The 16428-nt window shown below is 40.9% G+C and overlaps 1 protein-coding gene across 2 annotated transcripts in view; it reads left to right on the forward strand.

Annotated features, from left to right (window-relative positions):
- Positions 1–16428, forward strand: part of zcchc14 (zinc finger, CCHC domain containing 14) — a 99421-nt gene that overhangs the window by 9879 nt on the left and 73114 nt on the right. For both annotated transcript variants that reach the window (XM_078210752.1, XM_078210753.1), the window contains exon 2: positions 11921–12032. In XM_078210752.1, the coding sequence (XP_078066878.1) occupies positions 11921–12032 (112 nt within the window). The remainder of the gene's footprint in view (positions 1–11920; positions 12033–16428) is intronic.

Raw genomic sequence — 16428 nt, forward strand, 5'->3', positions numbered from 1 at the left:
TTAATTATTTTGAACCCAGTAGTTCTGACAAAAAGAGTATCACTCTCCTCTGATACCCTCACTTCCCACAGCAAATATCAAAAGCTCATGGACTTATTTGTCTTCAACATTAAAATCATTGTGCAGTTGTTTATATCACACACAACCTGTTGTCCAAACTCACTCTTCCACTTCTTTTCTACCCTTCTCATGGATGCTGCAATTTTTATTGTCATTTTCTGTCAAACTTCATCTATTCCTTGAATTCAGTCTTCCCTTAATTTCCATCGCCCCCCCCCCCCCCCCCCTCCTCCTCCTCAAGGGATTCATCTGTTCTCTCCATTTGCAATGGGGACGAAGTAAAAATGGTCGAGAGCTTCAAGTTCTTAGTGTCCAGATCATTAGCAACCTGTCCTGGTCCCCCCATGCTGACACTGTAGTTAAGAATCATAGAATCCTACCGTACAGAAGGATGCCATTCGGCTCATCGAGTCTGCACTGACCACAATCCCGCCCTGGCCTTACCTATCCCCATAACCCCATGCATTTACCCTAAATAGTCCCCCTGACACTAAGGGGCAATTTAGCATGGCCAATCTACCTAGGATAATAACCTAGAAAGCCCACCAATGCCTCTATTTTCTCAGAAGACTAAGAATATTTATTTATTAGTGTTACAAGTAGGCTTACATTAACACTGCAATGAAGGTACTGTGAAAATCCCCTAGTCGTCACACTCTGGCACCTATTTGGGTACACTGAGGGAGAATTTAGCATGGCCAATGCACCTAACCAGCACGCCTTTCGTACAGTGGGAGGAAACCGGACCACCTGGAGGAAACACATGGGGAGAACGTGCAGTCTCCGCATGGACAGTGGCCCAAGCTGGGAATCGAACTTGGGTCCTGGCACTGTGAGGCAGCGGTGTTAACCACTGTGCTGCCCTTGCCATGTCTGCTACAACTCTCATCAACTTTTACAGATGCACCATAGAAAGCATTCTTTTTGGTTGTATCACAGCTTGGTATGGCTCCTGCTCTGCCTATGACTGCTAGAAACTACAAAGGGTCGTGAATGATGTCCAGTCCATCACACAAACCAGCCTCCCATCCATTGACTCTGTCTACATTTCCCGCTGCCTCGGAAAAGCAGCCAGCATAATTAAGGACCCCATGCACCCCGGACCATACTCTTTTCTGCTTTCTTCCGTCGAAAAAAAGATACAAAAGTCTGAGGTTGCATACCAATCGACTCGAGAACAGCTTCTTCCCTGCTGCCATCAGACGTTTGAATGGATCTACTTCGCACTAAGTTGATCTTTCTCTAAACCCTAACTATGCCTGTAACACATTCTGCACACTCTCCTTTCTTTCCCTAAGAATGGTATGCTTTGTCTGTATAGCATGCAAGAAACAATACTTTTCACTATGCTAATACATGTGACAATAAATCAAATCAAAACTTAATTTTACTTCTCGTCTAAGATCCTTGAATATTTTGTCACTGTTTATCATTCAATAATTCTCTGAATTCATTAGGTACCCTTTGAAGCACCAATCCCACCCTGAGTAATGTCACAAATGAAATCCTCTGTGGCTGTGACCATGGTTCATCATTCCTCCTTATCCTTCTTGAATTCTCCATAGTGTTCCAAACTGTCGACCATTTTATTCTTGTTCTTTGCCTCTCTCTTGCGTGGCTCCAATAGATTGCTCATGATTCTTAACTTTCCAAGGTAAAGAATTACATAATGAGAAGTCCCCTTTGGACTTTCACAGTGATCTGTTGTTGGTTCCTTCCTCTTCTTTGGTTACGTGGTGAAGCTCAGTGACATCATTCACAGAGACATGAATAAGTTTCTATACATATCACAATGATATTCAGTTCTAACTATCCATACTTGTTTGGATCCCACAAAATGCTTGTCTGACATTGAGTTGTGAATAAGCCAAAATACTCTCCAACTATATATCAGGAAAACTCTTAGTGACTCCGTCTTTCTTTTTTTTTAATCACCTGCTTAGGCTGAATCACTATGTGCAAAGATGATGTGTTCATACCCAGAGCTCCAAATCTCCTCTCTTATGCAAATACTTCTGCCCCATCCCTTACCCCTCCCACAGGAGAAACCCTTATCTACATCCTTGTCACCTCAAGATCTGATTTCTGTATTCTTGCTAGCTTTCCATTCTCCTTAAACTCCAAACTTAGCTCTCGGTTCCTGGCCTGCATTATGTGCTGTTTACTGACCTGTTCCCATCATGTTGAATTTGAAGTTTGCATCCTCACCTTCAAATCCCTTCATATCTTTGCCCCACGTGACTACTGAAAACTTTAGCCAGCCTTTGATCTTCTAAGTTTCTATATATTGCTCTTTCCTTTTTTGCCCTGCCATTTGTAACAAAGCCTGCAGCTACTTTGGGACTATTCTGTGGAACCCCATTCTAAACTCCTTAACCACTCCCCCACTCCTACTAATTTCTTGCCAATTTATTAATCCTCTTCTTAAAACTCATCATTTTAGCTAAGTATTTTTGCCATCTCTTTTCAATCGCCATATAACTCAGCATGCATTTGTAGTTGATTGCATCGCATTTCTGTAATCTTTACTGTATTGAGGTAATGCATTTTGGAAGGTCTAATACAGATAGGAAATATACAGTAAATGGCAGAACCCTTAAGAATATTGATAGGCAGAGGGATCTGGGTGTACAGGTACACAGATCACTGAAAGTGGCAACGCAGGTGGAGAAGGTAGTCAAGAAGACATACGGCATGCTTGCCTTCATCGGCCGGGGCATTGAGCTTAAAAATTGGCAAGTCATGTTGCAACTTTATAGAACCTTAGTTAGGCCGCACTTGGGATATAGTGTTCAATTCTGGTCACCACACTACCAGAAGGATGTGGAGGCTTTGGAGAGTGTACAGAAAAGATTTACCAGGATGTTGCCTGGTATGGAGGGCAGTAGCTATGAGGAGAGGTTGGAGAAACTTGGTTTGTTCTCACTGGAATGACGGGGGTTGAGAGGCGACCTGATAGAAATCTACAAGATTATGAGGGGCATGGACAGAGTGGATAGTCAGAAGCTTTTTCCCAGGGTGGAAGAGTCAATTACTGGGGGGCATAGGTTTAAAGTGCGAGGGGCAAGGTTTAAAGGAGATGTAGGAGGCAAGGTTTTTACCCAGAGGGTGGTGGATGCCTGGAACTCACTGCCAGGGGAGGTAGATGGTGAGTTTTAAGGCAGGTCTGGACAAATACATGAATAGGATGGGAATAGAGGGATATGGTCCCCGGAAGGGTAGGGGGTTTTAGTTAAGTCGGGCAGCATGGTCGGTGCAGGGTTGGAGGGCCGAAGGGCCTGTTCCTGTGCTGTAATTTTCTTTGTTCCTTGTATTAAAGATTAAAGAAGCTTGTTCTTAATACTGTACCTATCTGTTTACTCAGTAGAATGTATTTTGTATCTATGGTCTGTACGCTAACATTTTTAAAATTACAGGACATTCTAAGTTCTGAAAAACTCTCTCTGAAATAGAATGCTGATGAGAATTAAACCTCAATATGTAGAATAGGATCCCACAGAATGCTTGTCTAACATTGAGTTATGAATATTCTCCAACTGTATATCAGGAAAACTCTTAGTGACTCCCTCTCTCTTTTTGACCACCTGCTTAGGCTGAATCAGTATGTGCAAAGTCTAGATGATGTGCTGAATTAATGCAACTGAGTAAGCTATCTTCAGGATTCTTCATTGATAACTGTTATGGACACCTTTGTAATTTGTGGCATATTTCCCAACCCCTCAATATGGTGCGATCCAATTTCTAATAATAGCCCAACATAAACTGCAGATGGGGTAAACTCAGAGGTTTAGTTTACTTGCACGCATTCAAATGTGAACACTTGGGAACTTGCCTGGCTTGAATTTAAATTTGCCATAACGTTATCAGTGAAACCCATCATGGGCCTCCCTGTTGGGGCTCTTGCCTTTGGAGCGGGTGCTCCTCAAACTTGTTCCATGTCCCTTAGAACACGTACCCTCAAGTGGAAATCCAGCTCCAGCTACACATCTTTGTGACTTTTCGACTGGGTGTGACATCTCACTTGCTTGTCAGTTTGGGAACTCTCTTTGTCCCAATTTAATGTTGGAAAGAAGGTTTCTGCTAACATACTTCAGGCAAGCCTTTAACCTTCTTTATGGGCCTTATAAAGTATAAAGTTTGTTTATTAGTGTCACAAGTAGGCTTACACTAACACTGCAATGAAGTTACCATGAAAATTCTCCAGTCGCCATACTCCGGCGCCTGTTTGGGTACACTGAGGGAGAATTTAGCATAGCCAATGCACCTAACCTGTATGTCTTTCGGATTGTGGGAGGAAACCAGAGTACCCAGAGGAAACCTACACAGACAAGGAGAGAATGTGCAAACTCCGCACAGACAATGACCCAAGCTGAGAATCAAACCCGGCTCCCTGGCACTGAGGCAGCAGTGCCACTATGCCGCCCTTCCTTCAGGCTCTTTGACAATGTGGGGCATCTCCCTCATTAACTCATTCCCTGCTTTGGAACTTCTCTGGTCCCTATTTAATTCTGGGATACTCTGGGAATATATTTTAGAGTCTCGTAGTCTTTACTGAATTTGTTAGCTTTACTGGCCTGGCTTTGGCCATGATACATTTGAGTTTGAGCAGCCCTTGGTCAATGTTTACGGGTGCTATTTCACCTTTTTGGACCTCTTCTTTTTATGGCTAATACCTTGCTGTCGGCGAAATCATTCCTAAGGAGGAAATCAATTCCTGCTTCTGGTAGATCAGGGACAATTCCTACTGAAACAAGATCACATTCTAGGTGGATCTTATGGAGGGGTACAAACACAGATGCTCCTCCCACTCCACTGATCAGTGCTTTGGCTTTCAGGAAGGACTGAGAGGTAGCGGGATTAGGTTTAGGTTTCCCTTTAACAATAATTGAATGGCCCCAGTATCCTGGAATCCTGGAGCGACACAATGGACTTGCTCACATTTTGGACAAGTCGGGAGAAATAGTTCCTGAAAGGATATAGGGTAAACTTACAGGGTTAGGTTATTCGCAAACACTCAAAAAAAAAGTTGGGGGTGGGGGGGTGTGTGTGTGTGTGACACAATAGCTCTAGGTGCATTAATACAATAAAGAAAGAATAGGGAAAGGAAGATTGATGGGCAAAAGACCAAAGCATTATTGTTTTTAGAGGCCAGAATTAAAGTCCAATAGTGTATTCTTTCACAGAGGTCAACTGGTTGAAGACTAATACTGGATAATTCACTTTTCCAATAGAGATGACTTCCACAATGGAATTGGCACGTAGAGATAAATTGGTCTTGTAGATGCTGGAACAGAAGTTGCAGTAGAAACCGTATAGATTGGGAGCCAGATGTTCAAACCTGGACAGAGCCATTTTTCTGAGCTAATGCTTGTTAGATGGAATATGGCAGACTGATTGGCATTACAGGGTAACTAGTTCTTCCAGCTAGAGGTTCATGTGACGTGACTCCCACCTGTTGACTTTGGCTTTGACAAAAGATGTATACTTCTTTGTCTGGATTCTTGAAATTGTTAATGTTCAACCATCAAGAATTTGAAAGGAAAGATGCAGGGTCCTTCGTCCTAACAGCCTAGTAGTCTTCGTTGGCCAGATCTGGCTTAGGAAATGTAGATGGCTTTTGTATAATATCCTTTTTGAAGTGGTTTCTGCAGCTTTCAGGTTCGTTAATGTATCTTCAAAGATAACGGGGCGCATGTTTTTGTTACTGCTAGATTAACTCCTGTTGTTCAGGGTTGCAGGTAGACATAGCTTCAACCTTTTTAAAGTCTTTGTCCAGTTTTTAATTTTCGGAAATAGCCATGTTGATGTACATATTTCATAAAAATGTTAATTCTATGATAACCTAAATAATATAAGAATTTTGCATTTGTTTTCCCCTTTTCATGTTATAAAATAATGTTCTAATTTTAATGTCTGTGATGGATACAGTGCAGCCTTGAGGTGTATGATTTTATATATATATATATTATTTTTATACATATATATGAGGTTTTTCAAAACGAGAGAGAAAAAAATCCATGCAACAATTACTTTTATCTTTGTTCACCCGTTTCATAATTTGCACTGTTGGCAAGGCAATAATTAATAATGAGTTTCTGCTGCCAGCAATCTGCCAAACAAATATGCATATTTCAGAACACTTTCTTCCATCAGGGGTAAGTACTAAGCTTGTATATTGGCTACCATTTCTCGGGCCGGAGTTAGACATAGCAGCATTGAAGCTTGTACTATACTTAACAAAAGATATACCAGCTATATTGAGGATTTGTCAAAAGAAAAAAAATACTTCATTTATTTTTTAAAAGATACAGTCACTTAGCTCCACGACAGTACCTAGAATTATCCTGATTTTGATTTAGGCCAAAAGGCATGGTTGTATAAATAGAACCATGGAATTTGATATCTGTTAAAACACAAGTTCAGCTACAAAATATGAGATTGGCTATAATGGTAACGAACAAGTGCAAGAGGAGTTTGTTTTCCCTAAATCTATTGTTTTCCTAAATTGTAAAATTGACAAAGTGTGATGCAAAGAATGAGGGGAGAAAGAAAAGGTGATATTTAATATTGGCTTTCTTCTACTGATTAATATATGCCATTTTTATTTCTAAATGAACTCCAAGAGCAAATCATTTTAGTTATAGTTCAACATTTGCTCTGATGTCTTCTATGTGTTTAGTGGGTAAGTACCATAAGTTCACATCCTTCCAAGTGTTTGAATTCTAAGCATTTGCAGGTGAAATAGATTCATAACTGAAATATTTGGAGTAGTTCTGAATACTGGAAAAGTTGGTTGCTTAAGGAGTGGTTTTTAGTTTGTTCTTTAGGTATGGTTGACATGGGCAAGGCTGCATTTGTGGCCCATCCCTGGTTTCTTCGAAAAGGTGGTAATGAATATTGAACTGCTACAGTCCTTGTCAAGATGATGCTCCCATATTGGTTGATATAAGGATTCTGACCTGCTACCAAAGAAGAAATGGTAATGGTAAGATGAGGATCAAGGTGATTTGAAAGGAAAATTGGAAAGAAAGCTATTCCCATGACATTGTTGCTCAGGTTATTCCTGATTATAAAGTTCACAGAGCTGCAAGTTGCAGTTGAAGTAAGCTTGGTAAAAATTTCCCATGACCTATTGCAGTGTTAAGGTGGTAACGGAAGATTATGGACAATTAACATATGCAGATATAACTTGGATATTTTTCACAAATGGTTGTCAATATGTTCTATGAGAATCAAGTGGATTTGCATCACGTTTCTCAAAGACTTGACAATTGTATGCACAGAGGAATGGAAATTATGAATAACTTTCAAAGTTGGAATATTTTTAAAAGCAGAAGAATATTCGCACCCATTTGGAAAGAAAATAAGTCCGAGATAAATAGTATGAAAGAGTCAGATTTCCACACCACTCTGAGGTCCAACCCACTCTTCCCCTCTCCCCCTGCCCTTGGGTACCCCTCCCCGCCACCCTGTCGTCGGGTCCTCCCTCCCTGCCACCCCGCCATCAGGTCACCCCTCCCGCTGCCCCATTCCTCCTCACCAGCCCATTCCTCCACCATGCAGTCCGGTCCCGACTCATGTCCTCTCTTTCTCTCTCTCCCCTCCCCATCCCCACCACCCATGATCTGACACCCTCTCCAACTCTTCCCCCACAACCCAAGCCCTTCCCCCCCCCCCCTAACTTCTGTCCCCAACCCTCCATATCCTATCTACTTGCCATTGATGTTTAACTTTTCCCTGGCTTGTTAGTTTCAGTGACAGTTAAACTTGCCTGGTGTATGGCAGATAGTGTCTTAAAAAGATGCATGTGTTCTTCAATTTGACAGAGATGGACTCCAGCACTGGGCCTCTGGGGTGAGCTGCCTGGATCTCACCCAAGCTGAGCTGTTGATTCCCACTCCGATGAAGTTATGATTTTTCACCGGATTTTTCTCCTTAGGGGTAACTTTGCTGCATAGCTTGTATCATGGCAAAGGGATTCATCCATTGTTCTCAATGAGATGAAAATCAGGCAGGTTCCATGACAGGCAAGTGATCTCCTCCACCAGGTGTTTGTCCAGGGGCTGAAGTTGGACATTTACCTCCATTGTGTTCAAAAGCCATTTTGAGCTGTGTGCGCAAAAGATGAAGAGCAAGGAGGAGATTATAGGAGCAGTCTTTTTTTTTACAATGAAGTGAGAGAATACAGTTTTATGCAAGCTCAGAAAAACAGAAGAATGCAGGAGAGTTATTCTAAGTTAGTACAACTAATGTCAGGAAGAGTAGCATGTTAATTATTATAACAAGCAGAGACACATTTTATTGGTTTGAAGTTGGTGAATTCTGTAAAATAATGACTGTTTGTGTGCTCACTTGCAATAAAATAAACCGGCTTAACTGTTTGCAATAAGCTCATCTCACCACGTTCATCTTCAAGCGATTTGAGAAATGTGTATGCGGAAGACAAAAGGGCACTATTTTTACATTTTGGATCACTATTGTACAAGTAGGTTATAGATCATAGTGAATCAATCTTATTTAAAATAAGAATCTTGGAAAGCTAATGGCAGTGAATGGTAGTAAATTCAAAAACATATCTATGACTGACCTGAAGTTTGAAGTTTAATGTACTTAGAATGTATCTATCTATCCTACATATCCAATATCCAGTTGTTGGAAAATGATCCATTTTCAACATTCACTGGATACAAGAAAAATCTCAGCAAGCTATTTTTAAAGGAGTTGTATAAATGTTAATGGGATGATTTTCCCAAATAGTTAATCTAAAATAGCTGGTATGTTCAGTAAAGATGGGCACTAATCATTTGCACCCTATTCTGTTTCTGATTAGCACAGCAGCTGAATTTCCTGTATGACTTTTCATGTGATTGCTTCCTTAGGGAAAACTGCCATTCATCCATTGCAGTGCTCAGGTGGGTAGGCCTGTGGCCCTGGGCAGCAGCTAATGAGGGTAGAGAAGAGCCTGAGAGAAAGGGAAAAGATCACAATGCTTGAGGGAGTGACATTGATGATAGAAGGGGCCAGAAAGATTGGGGCTGGAGTGGGGAAGATTTTAGAAGATCCATGAAAGATATTATAGTGGATTGAGACGGTTGTGGATTGCGAAGCATGGAGAACTGAACAAGAGCATCAGATTGCACTGAAGGCAATTGTGGGTGGGGTGGCAGGAGGTCTCCCAATTCACTGGGAGATCAAGGCACCTGCACAATGGCACCACAAACAGTCTGCAACCGGCTTCACTGGCGACCTTAGCTCTGGTCTGCAACCCTCCTGTTTCCTTGCTCATTCGACACTTAGGGCGTGATCTTACAAAAGAATTCTATATCTCAGTGTGAGTTCTTCAGTCCGATTCGCTGAAGAGCCAAGCTGTTGCCCACAGATTCCCGGTGGAGGCTGCTGCCCTGGATTAGATGCCAAGTTAGAGTACATTTTCACTCTTTTATTTTTAAAAAAAATTAGTGATCAGTGATTCCTTCATCACTGACTGCAAAATCTGGACAATAGCGTGTTACATTTGCAATGCATCTTACAAGTACAGTGCCTATGGAATTTTGATACCATTAATTGTATTTAACAAAGAGTGGATAATGGGAAGGTTGGGTCAATTTCAAAATTTAACCAAAAAAACTAAATTCAGTGGTTGATGGTTGTGAAGGCAGTAAGAGACGGTTGTAAATGCAGTAAGAGATGGTTGTAAAGGCTGAGAGAAGATTCTTAGGAAAAAAGTAAGTGGTGCTCCATGTTATATTCCATAAAGGATTACAATTCATGACATGTATACACTTGTAGCAATAAATATAATTCTGTGTTTCATTCACTTTTGTTTGAAGAAAACATAAGAATGCTAAGTCTGATTTGATTAGAGAAAAAAAGCGTCACCTGGGAAGAGTGATATTTGATGCAAGTTCTTAAATTGTAAAATCAAATTTATAAGCTTGTTATAGAGGTGCATCTTATGCAATGTTGGAACAGGAGAACCAGAAGATGTGATCGGAAGCTATAGAAACCAGAAACTTAACTTAATTACTTACTCACTGAACATTCGAATTGCAGAATGAACTACCACTTTTTGCAGGAAGTATTGACAAGGAAACATGCTGAGGTGAATCAGATTAGACTCCAATATAAGAATGGAAGTAAGGATATAGCTTAGTGCTTCAGAAAAATAAAGGATATTGTTATCACTGTTGGACGTCGTAAAATGGTTGTCTTTTAACTGTCTCTTTTAATTCAAGGTAAAATGAAGCATGTGACCTACCGCTAGTTCTTCTTGGCGATAAGCCAATGTTTCTCTGGGGACTGGGGGCCCAGGTCAAATCCTGTTGAAACCCAAGTGCCTGGTTTCACACGTAGGCACAATAAAAAGAGGCTTTACTATGGGTCGACTTACAAACTTTCAGATTCACTGACTCATGGGCTCGATCTTGCCGCTCATTTATGCCCCACACACGCTGCAGCGAAGGTGGAGAATTTGGCATCAAGCCAAATCTCCGTTCACTGCAGCAAGATGGGAAAATCCTGCTGGCATGAACAGTCAGAAAATTTTGGCCCGTGTGTTGGTCCCAGGGAGAGGGAGAGACAGGGAAATGACAACTAATGCAAACAGTAGGGGTAGAGGCTGTTCTCTGGTAGATACCAGGCAGAATGTGTTCCCTGGTTGAAGAGATGGGGCCAGTAGAAAATTTAGGGCACTGGTAGATTTCCATTGTGTGACAGGAGGAGTTGACCTTGGAGTGGGGCCTTGCTCTTGGAAGTCAATTCTGGGATTCTTGGAAGACTTGAGGAAAATTACTTTCAACATATACTGACTTTAGGACTGAGAAAAGCAGGGTGAAGTGAGACTGTTGGAAGCTTGGTGTAACTTTGGACTGTGTCCTGTAAAGACTACAATTCTGAGAAGTGTGTGATGTGATACATAAATGTGATGGAGGGTTAAAGGGGCATATCCCTTCTGTAATTTAGAGTATTAGTTGCCCATTAAGTAATGTTTAGTCAATTTTGAATTTAGTTACAATAGAAGTCTTAAATGGGAAATCCTGTTGTGTGATCCTTTGAGTTGGTCACTGAGAATTCAAATCCTTTTTAAAAGTTATTGGTCTCTGCGGAAATCGTAACAACATGCAACTAGGATCAGGGTGAAGGGCAATGTGTTTGTGTTGAAAGATCTTTCCTTCTTGTTGTACTCTTGAGTTCTTTATCTGCCAAGGACTAAGTGTCATTCTATTGTATTAATTATCCTGATATCAGAAAGCAGTAATGGTAATTTTGTTGTGAATATGTGAAACCAAATGAAATTAGGTGCAGCATCATCTCCCCTCCTCATCACAGTGATCGCTCTTGCTGGAGCACAGTTCTGAGAGTACTGTTAGCAGTTCGTTATTGTGAAGATTCTTTCTCGATTATTGATGGTGAGAGTTGGTATGTTTGACTGTGAAGGGCATGAGGCCTAGCCATGCCATGTTCTCACCTAATGTTTACGCACAGTGGAAAACAATTGGGAAAGAGCACTTCAACTCCAATTTTTATCCATGCAAGGAATGCTGAATCAATGAACCCGCACAGACCTGTGAATTAAACCTCTGAATATCACATCTCTAAAGTTTAGGACTAGATTTGACAATGATTTTTGTGCAGTAAACTATTGATGGAAATCTTAATTGCTTAAGTCTTGATGCAGTAGAAATGTCTGAGAATTTTCTTTTATCACCACTTGATAATCTTGTGCCAAAGGCTTAAAAAAACTTGAAATGAGAGTGAGAAGTGGGTAATTCATATTTATCAAAGCCTTGCGTAATTAGTTGGGAAATCATAAAATATTCTTTCAACTTTTAAGGAAACAATGTTTTCTTTGTTTTTAAAGGTAACACACAAAGCTGAAAGTGGTGGACACTGTTTGGAGAATGCATTACAGACATCAGCACATTCCTGTGATGAATCCTCCCAAAAACGGCCTTCGGGCAAGCATTCAAGAAGTAAGTTGTAACATGCTAAAATCTTACCTGGCGTACGGATTTGTCATTTGTAGCTCTAAGCTTTTATAATGATTGTAGTTTACAAATTATTGTGTGCAGAACAAATGTTTACTATATTTGCACAACAATGCTTATGAATGTTGTTTCCAATTTCCAGTTTAATTGATTAATTTTGTTCAAATATGTTGCAGATTACACATAAACATCCCAAAGCAAATAGCAGAATTAAAACATTCAGTCTTAAAATGTATTGTTAATATAATAAATAGAACATTGGACATGCACTTCATTTAAAACCCCTAAGAGTAGAGGAATTCTTTAACATTCATTCAGCCTCCACGTACAAAGAAAAAGCTGTCATCCATGCTGCTGGGAAAATTTCTGAGGAAAAGGAAGCATTGCTCCCTTAAGTAGTTTCGTATCATGAAAGATATGATAGTCTTTCTACCCCTATGTATACAGACCTCATTCTTGGAGTATATCTCAATTCTTTATATCCTGTCAATGTCAGCAGCTTCACTGTTTACAGCAAACCGGGAAAGTTTACACAGTTCATGCCCATCTTTCTTAAATTTCTCTGGTTGGAAACTCCTTTTCCTCAGCAATTACAACTTATCTCTCCTTCTACAATTAATTTATTTGCCGTCCTTATCTGACTCCACCTCACCATTCATTTTGGCTTGCCCTACATCTTATAATGAATAGCTTTGTCCATGGTTTATTGATCCTAACTCAGTATATGGGTTCTTATCTTCGAAATACTTTCAAGCCAAACACTGAAATGATTTGTGTAACTCTATGCTGTAAGTTTGACTTTCAATTCTTTTGACATTGTGTGAAAGATATTTGAATATAGCCACTTCGGCAGAACACCTCCACCATGAGTAAGACGATCGTGTAATTCTGAGAATCACTGTAACTGATAGGGATCAGACAGCTACTCCCTTCCAAAGCACATTAATCTTTTGTTAAATTGAAAGTACTACAAAGGAAGCCATTCAGAGAAACTTGGATTGTCTCTTACTTTTTTTTTCAGTTTAACCCTTTCATTAATTAGTTCATAGCTGTTGCAGTGCTGGAACTGATCAACTTGCTATTGCTGCTTGCTGCTTTGTGACCTTGTTTGTATAAACCTGGTCATTAATTAATTTAACCTGTTATGTGTGTGTTTGGAATGGCTACTAATTGTCTTTTGAAGTGGACTGGGCTGCATGTTGTAGACCCTACGTGTAAAGGTGGAGGCATTAAATGAATTCATTTAATGCCTGATTACTTTGCATACGAGCTCTCACAGCTGTTCAATAAGACAGGCTTACCTGTTGGAGCTTGCTTTTGTGTTGTATGTGAGAAAAAAAATCTGGATAAACAAGAATCAAAACAGAGGCCATCTCTCCAATCTCAATGTCACAACTTACTTTCCAGGATTTTTATCGCTGACAAACTCTTCAGATCATTTTTTCCCCTCCTGTTTAATCACTTGCAAAAGCTTAACTTCTCTCTCTCACATGGTTACTCCTGAAGTTTCCCAAAGCCCTGACCTTGACCCCATCCTTTTTCTCCTCAAGGTGCTGCTTCTGTGTTTTTGGATGATGCCTTGCATAACAACAGCAAGTTCCACATGCACACTGATGACATACAGCCCTACCTCATCATATCTCTTTCAATCCATCCACTGCATCGTACTTGTCATGCTGTTTGTTTGTCTGACATCCAATATTGGAAGACCTGAAATATCTTTACATTGAATTTTAGGAAGATCAGACATCGTATTCAGTCATAAACTTCTTTCTGAGGCAGAACCAGACCATTCAAGCCCTGATGTTCTATTTGACTTTGAGCCCCACTTCTGACCCTGTATTCTCTCCATTACCCAATCCATCTACTCCCTACTTCTACTTATGCAGCCTGGCTTGTCTCTGCCCCATTTCAGCTCATTGATTGCTGAAATCCTCATCTATGTGCTGTTATTTTTAGACTCCATGATTATTAATGCCCTCCTGGCTGGCTGTCCAACTTGCACCCTCTGTAACATTGAGCTCGTTCAAAATTGCTGCCTGTATCCTAAATTACACCACGTCATACTCAGCCCCTCGCCTTGTGCTAGTTTATCTACATTGGCTTCTGGCCAATTCATTTTAAAATTTTCTTCCTTGTTTTCAAATCCTTCCATGGCCTTGCTCCTCTTTCTCTCTATAACCTTTTAAGTCCTATGACTCTGAGATCTCTGCACACCTCTAGTCTGGCCTCTTGCACATCAATGATTTTGATCACTCCATCATCGGCAGTCATTATCAATTGGCTTCAGTTGTCTAGGCCTAAGCTCTGCAATTTCCTCTCTAAACATCTCTACCTCGCTACTCTTTCTCTTCCAACAAGATTCAAATCTACTTTTTGATCATGCTCTTATTCATAAGGAATAGAATCAGGAGTAGACCATGTGACTTCTGTTTCCTGCTCCACATTCAATCATGGTTTATTTCAGGCCTCACTTTCACTTTCCAGCTCTGTACCCCTTGATTCCCTGAGAGATCAAAATCTATCTATCCCAGCCTTGAATATACTTCCATGGAATGTTCACAATCCTCTGGCATAGAAAATTCCAAAGATTCATAACCAGCTAAATATATTGCAAAAGAGAGTTATAACAGGAAATATGCATAATCTAAGGAGGGATTCAAGTGATACCATAATGGGAAATTTAAAAAAGGCAAACTTGTTAAATGAGTACTTTGTATCTTTCATGGCTAATGGTATAAGGGAACCCAAAAATAAGTCAAGGGGAGGAACTTGATTGATTTAATACAAGTTTTTTAAAAAGTGGCCATATTGAAAATAATCTGAAGTAAGGTACATGGATTTCTTGGACCTAATGGTTCCATCCCAAGATACTAAAATGAGTGAGAAAATTGCAGTTGAAATTAAACATAATTTTCCACAAATTTCTAAATTAAGGAATTGTGGCCTTGAAATCAAAAAAATGCAAATATTACTCCATTTATGTCCAGCTTATCGCCATGTCGCAACAGTAGCGTTTACATTTTATTCTGAGCTACTTAAGTTGTTTCGATGCACATACAAGAATAGAAAAATGTACATTTCAAGAATTGGACCTAAATGAGGCCTAATGGTCAAGTCTGAATTATGGTTGACAAGTTTTACCTTCACAGCAGTGAATGCAACAGAGGTGTTCAGTAGAATTGAGTTGTCTGTTATTAATGTAGATACAGTAAGAGTTTTAACAACACCAGGTTAAAGTCCAACAGGTTTATTTGGTAGCAAATGCCATTAGCTTTCGGAGCGCTGCTCCTTCGTCAGATGGAGTGGATATCTGCTCTCAAACAGGGCATACTGAGTCACAAAATCAAGTTACAGAATACTGATTAGAATGCGAATCTCTACAGCCAACCAGGTCTTAAAGATACAGACAATGTGAGTGGAGGGAGCATTAAGCACAGGTTAAAGAGATGTGTATTGTCTCCAGACAGGACATTCTGCAAGTCCAGGAGGCAAGCTGTGGGGGTTACTGATAGTGTGACATTAAACCCAAGATCCTGGTGATTGTCGAGCGGTGTTCATTCATCCGTTGTCGTAGCGTCTGCATGGTTTCCCCAATGTACCATGCCTCGGGACTTCCTTTCCTGCAGCGTATCAGGTAGACAACGTTGGCCGAGTTGCAAGAGTAGGTACCATGTACCTGGTAGATGGTGTTCTCACGTGAGATGATGGCATCCGTGTCGATGATCCGGCACGTCTTGCAGAGGTTGCTGTGGCAGGGTTGTGTGGTGTCGTAGTCACTGTTCTCCTGAAGGCTGGGTAGTTTGCTGTGGACAATGGTCTGTTTGAGGTTGTGTGGTTGTTTGAAGGCAAGAAGTGGGGGTGTGGGGATGGCCTTGGCGAGATGTTAGTCTTCATCGATGACATGTTGAAGGCTCCAGAGGAGATGCCATAGCTTCTCTGCTCCGGGGAAGTACTGGACGACGAAGGGTACTCTGTCCACCATGTCCCGTGTTTGTCTTCTGAGGAGGTCGGTGCGGTTTTTCGCTGTGGCGCGTCGGAACTGTCGATCGATAAGTCGAGTGCTATATCCTGCTCTTATGAGGGCATCTTTCAGCATCTGGAGGTGTCTGTTGTGATCCTCCTCATCCGAGCAGATCCTGTGTATTCGGAGGGCTTGTCCGTGGGGGATGGCTTCTTTAATGTGTTTAGGGTGGAAGCTGGAGAAGTGGAGCATCGTGAGGTTGTCCGTGGGCTTGCGGTACAGTGAGGTGCTGAGGTGACCGTCCTTAATGGAGATGCGTGTGTCCAAGAATGCAACCGATTCCAGAGAGTAGTCCATGGTGAGTCTGATGGTGGGATGGAACTTGTTGTTGTCGTCATATAGTTGTTTCAGTGATTG

The sequence above is a fragment of the Mustelus asterias genome, chromosome 4, assembly GCF_964213995.1.
Source record: "Mustelus asterias chromosome 4, sMusAst1.hap1.1, whole genome shotgun sequence".
NCBI lineage: Eukaryota > Metazoa > Chordata > Chondrichthyes > Carcharhiniformes > Triakidae > Mustelus > Mustelus asterias.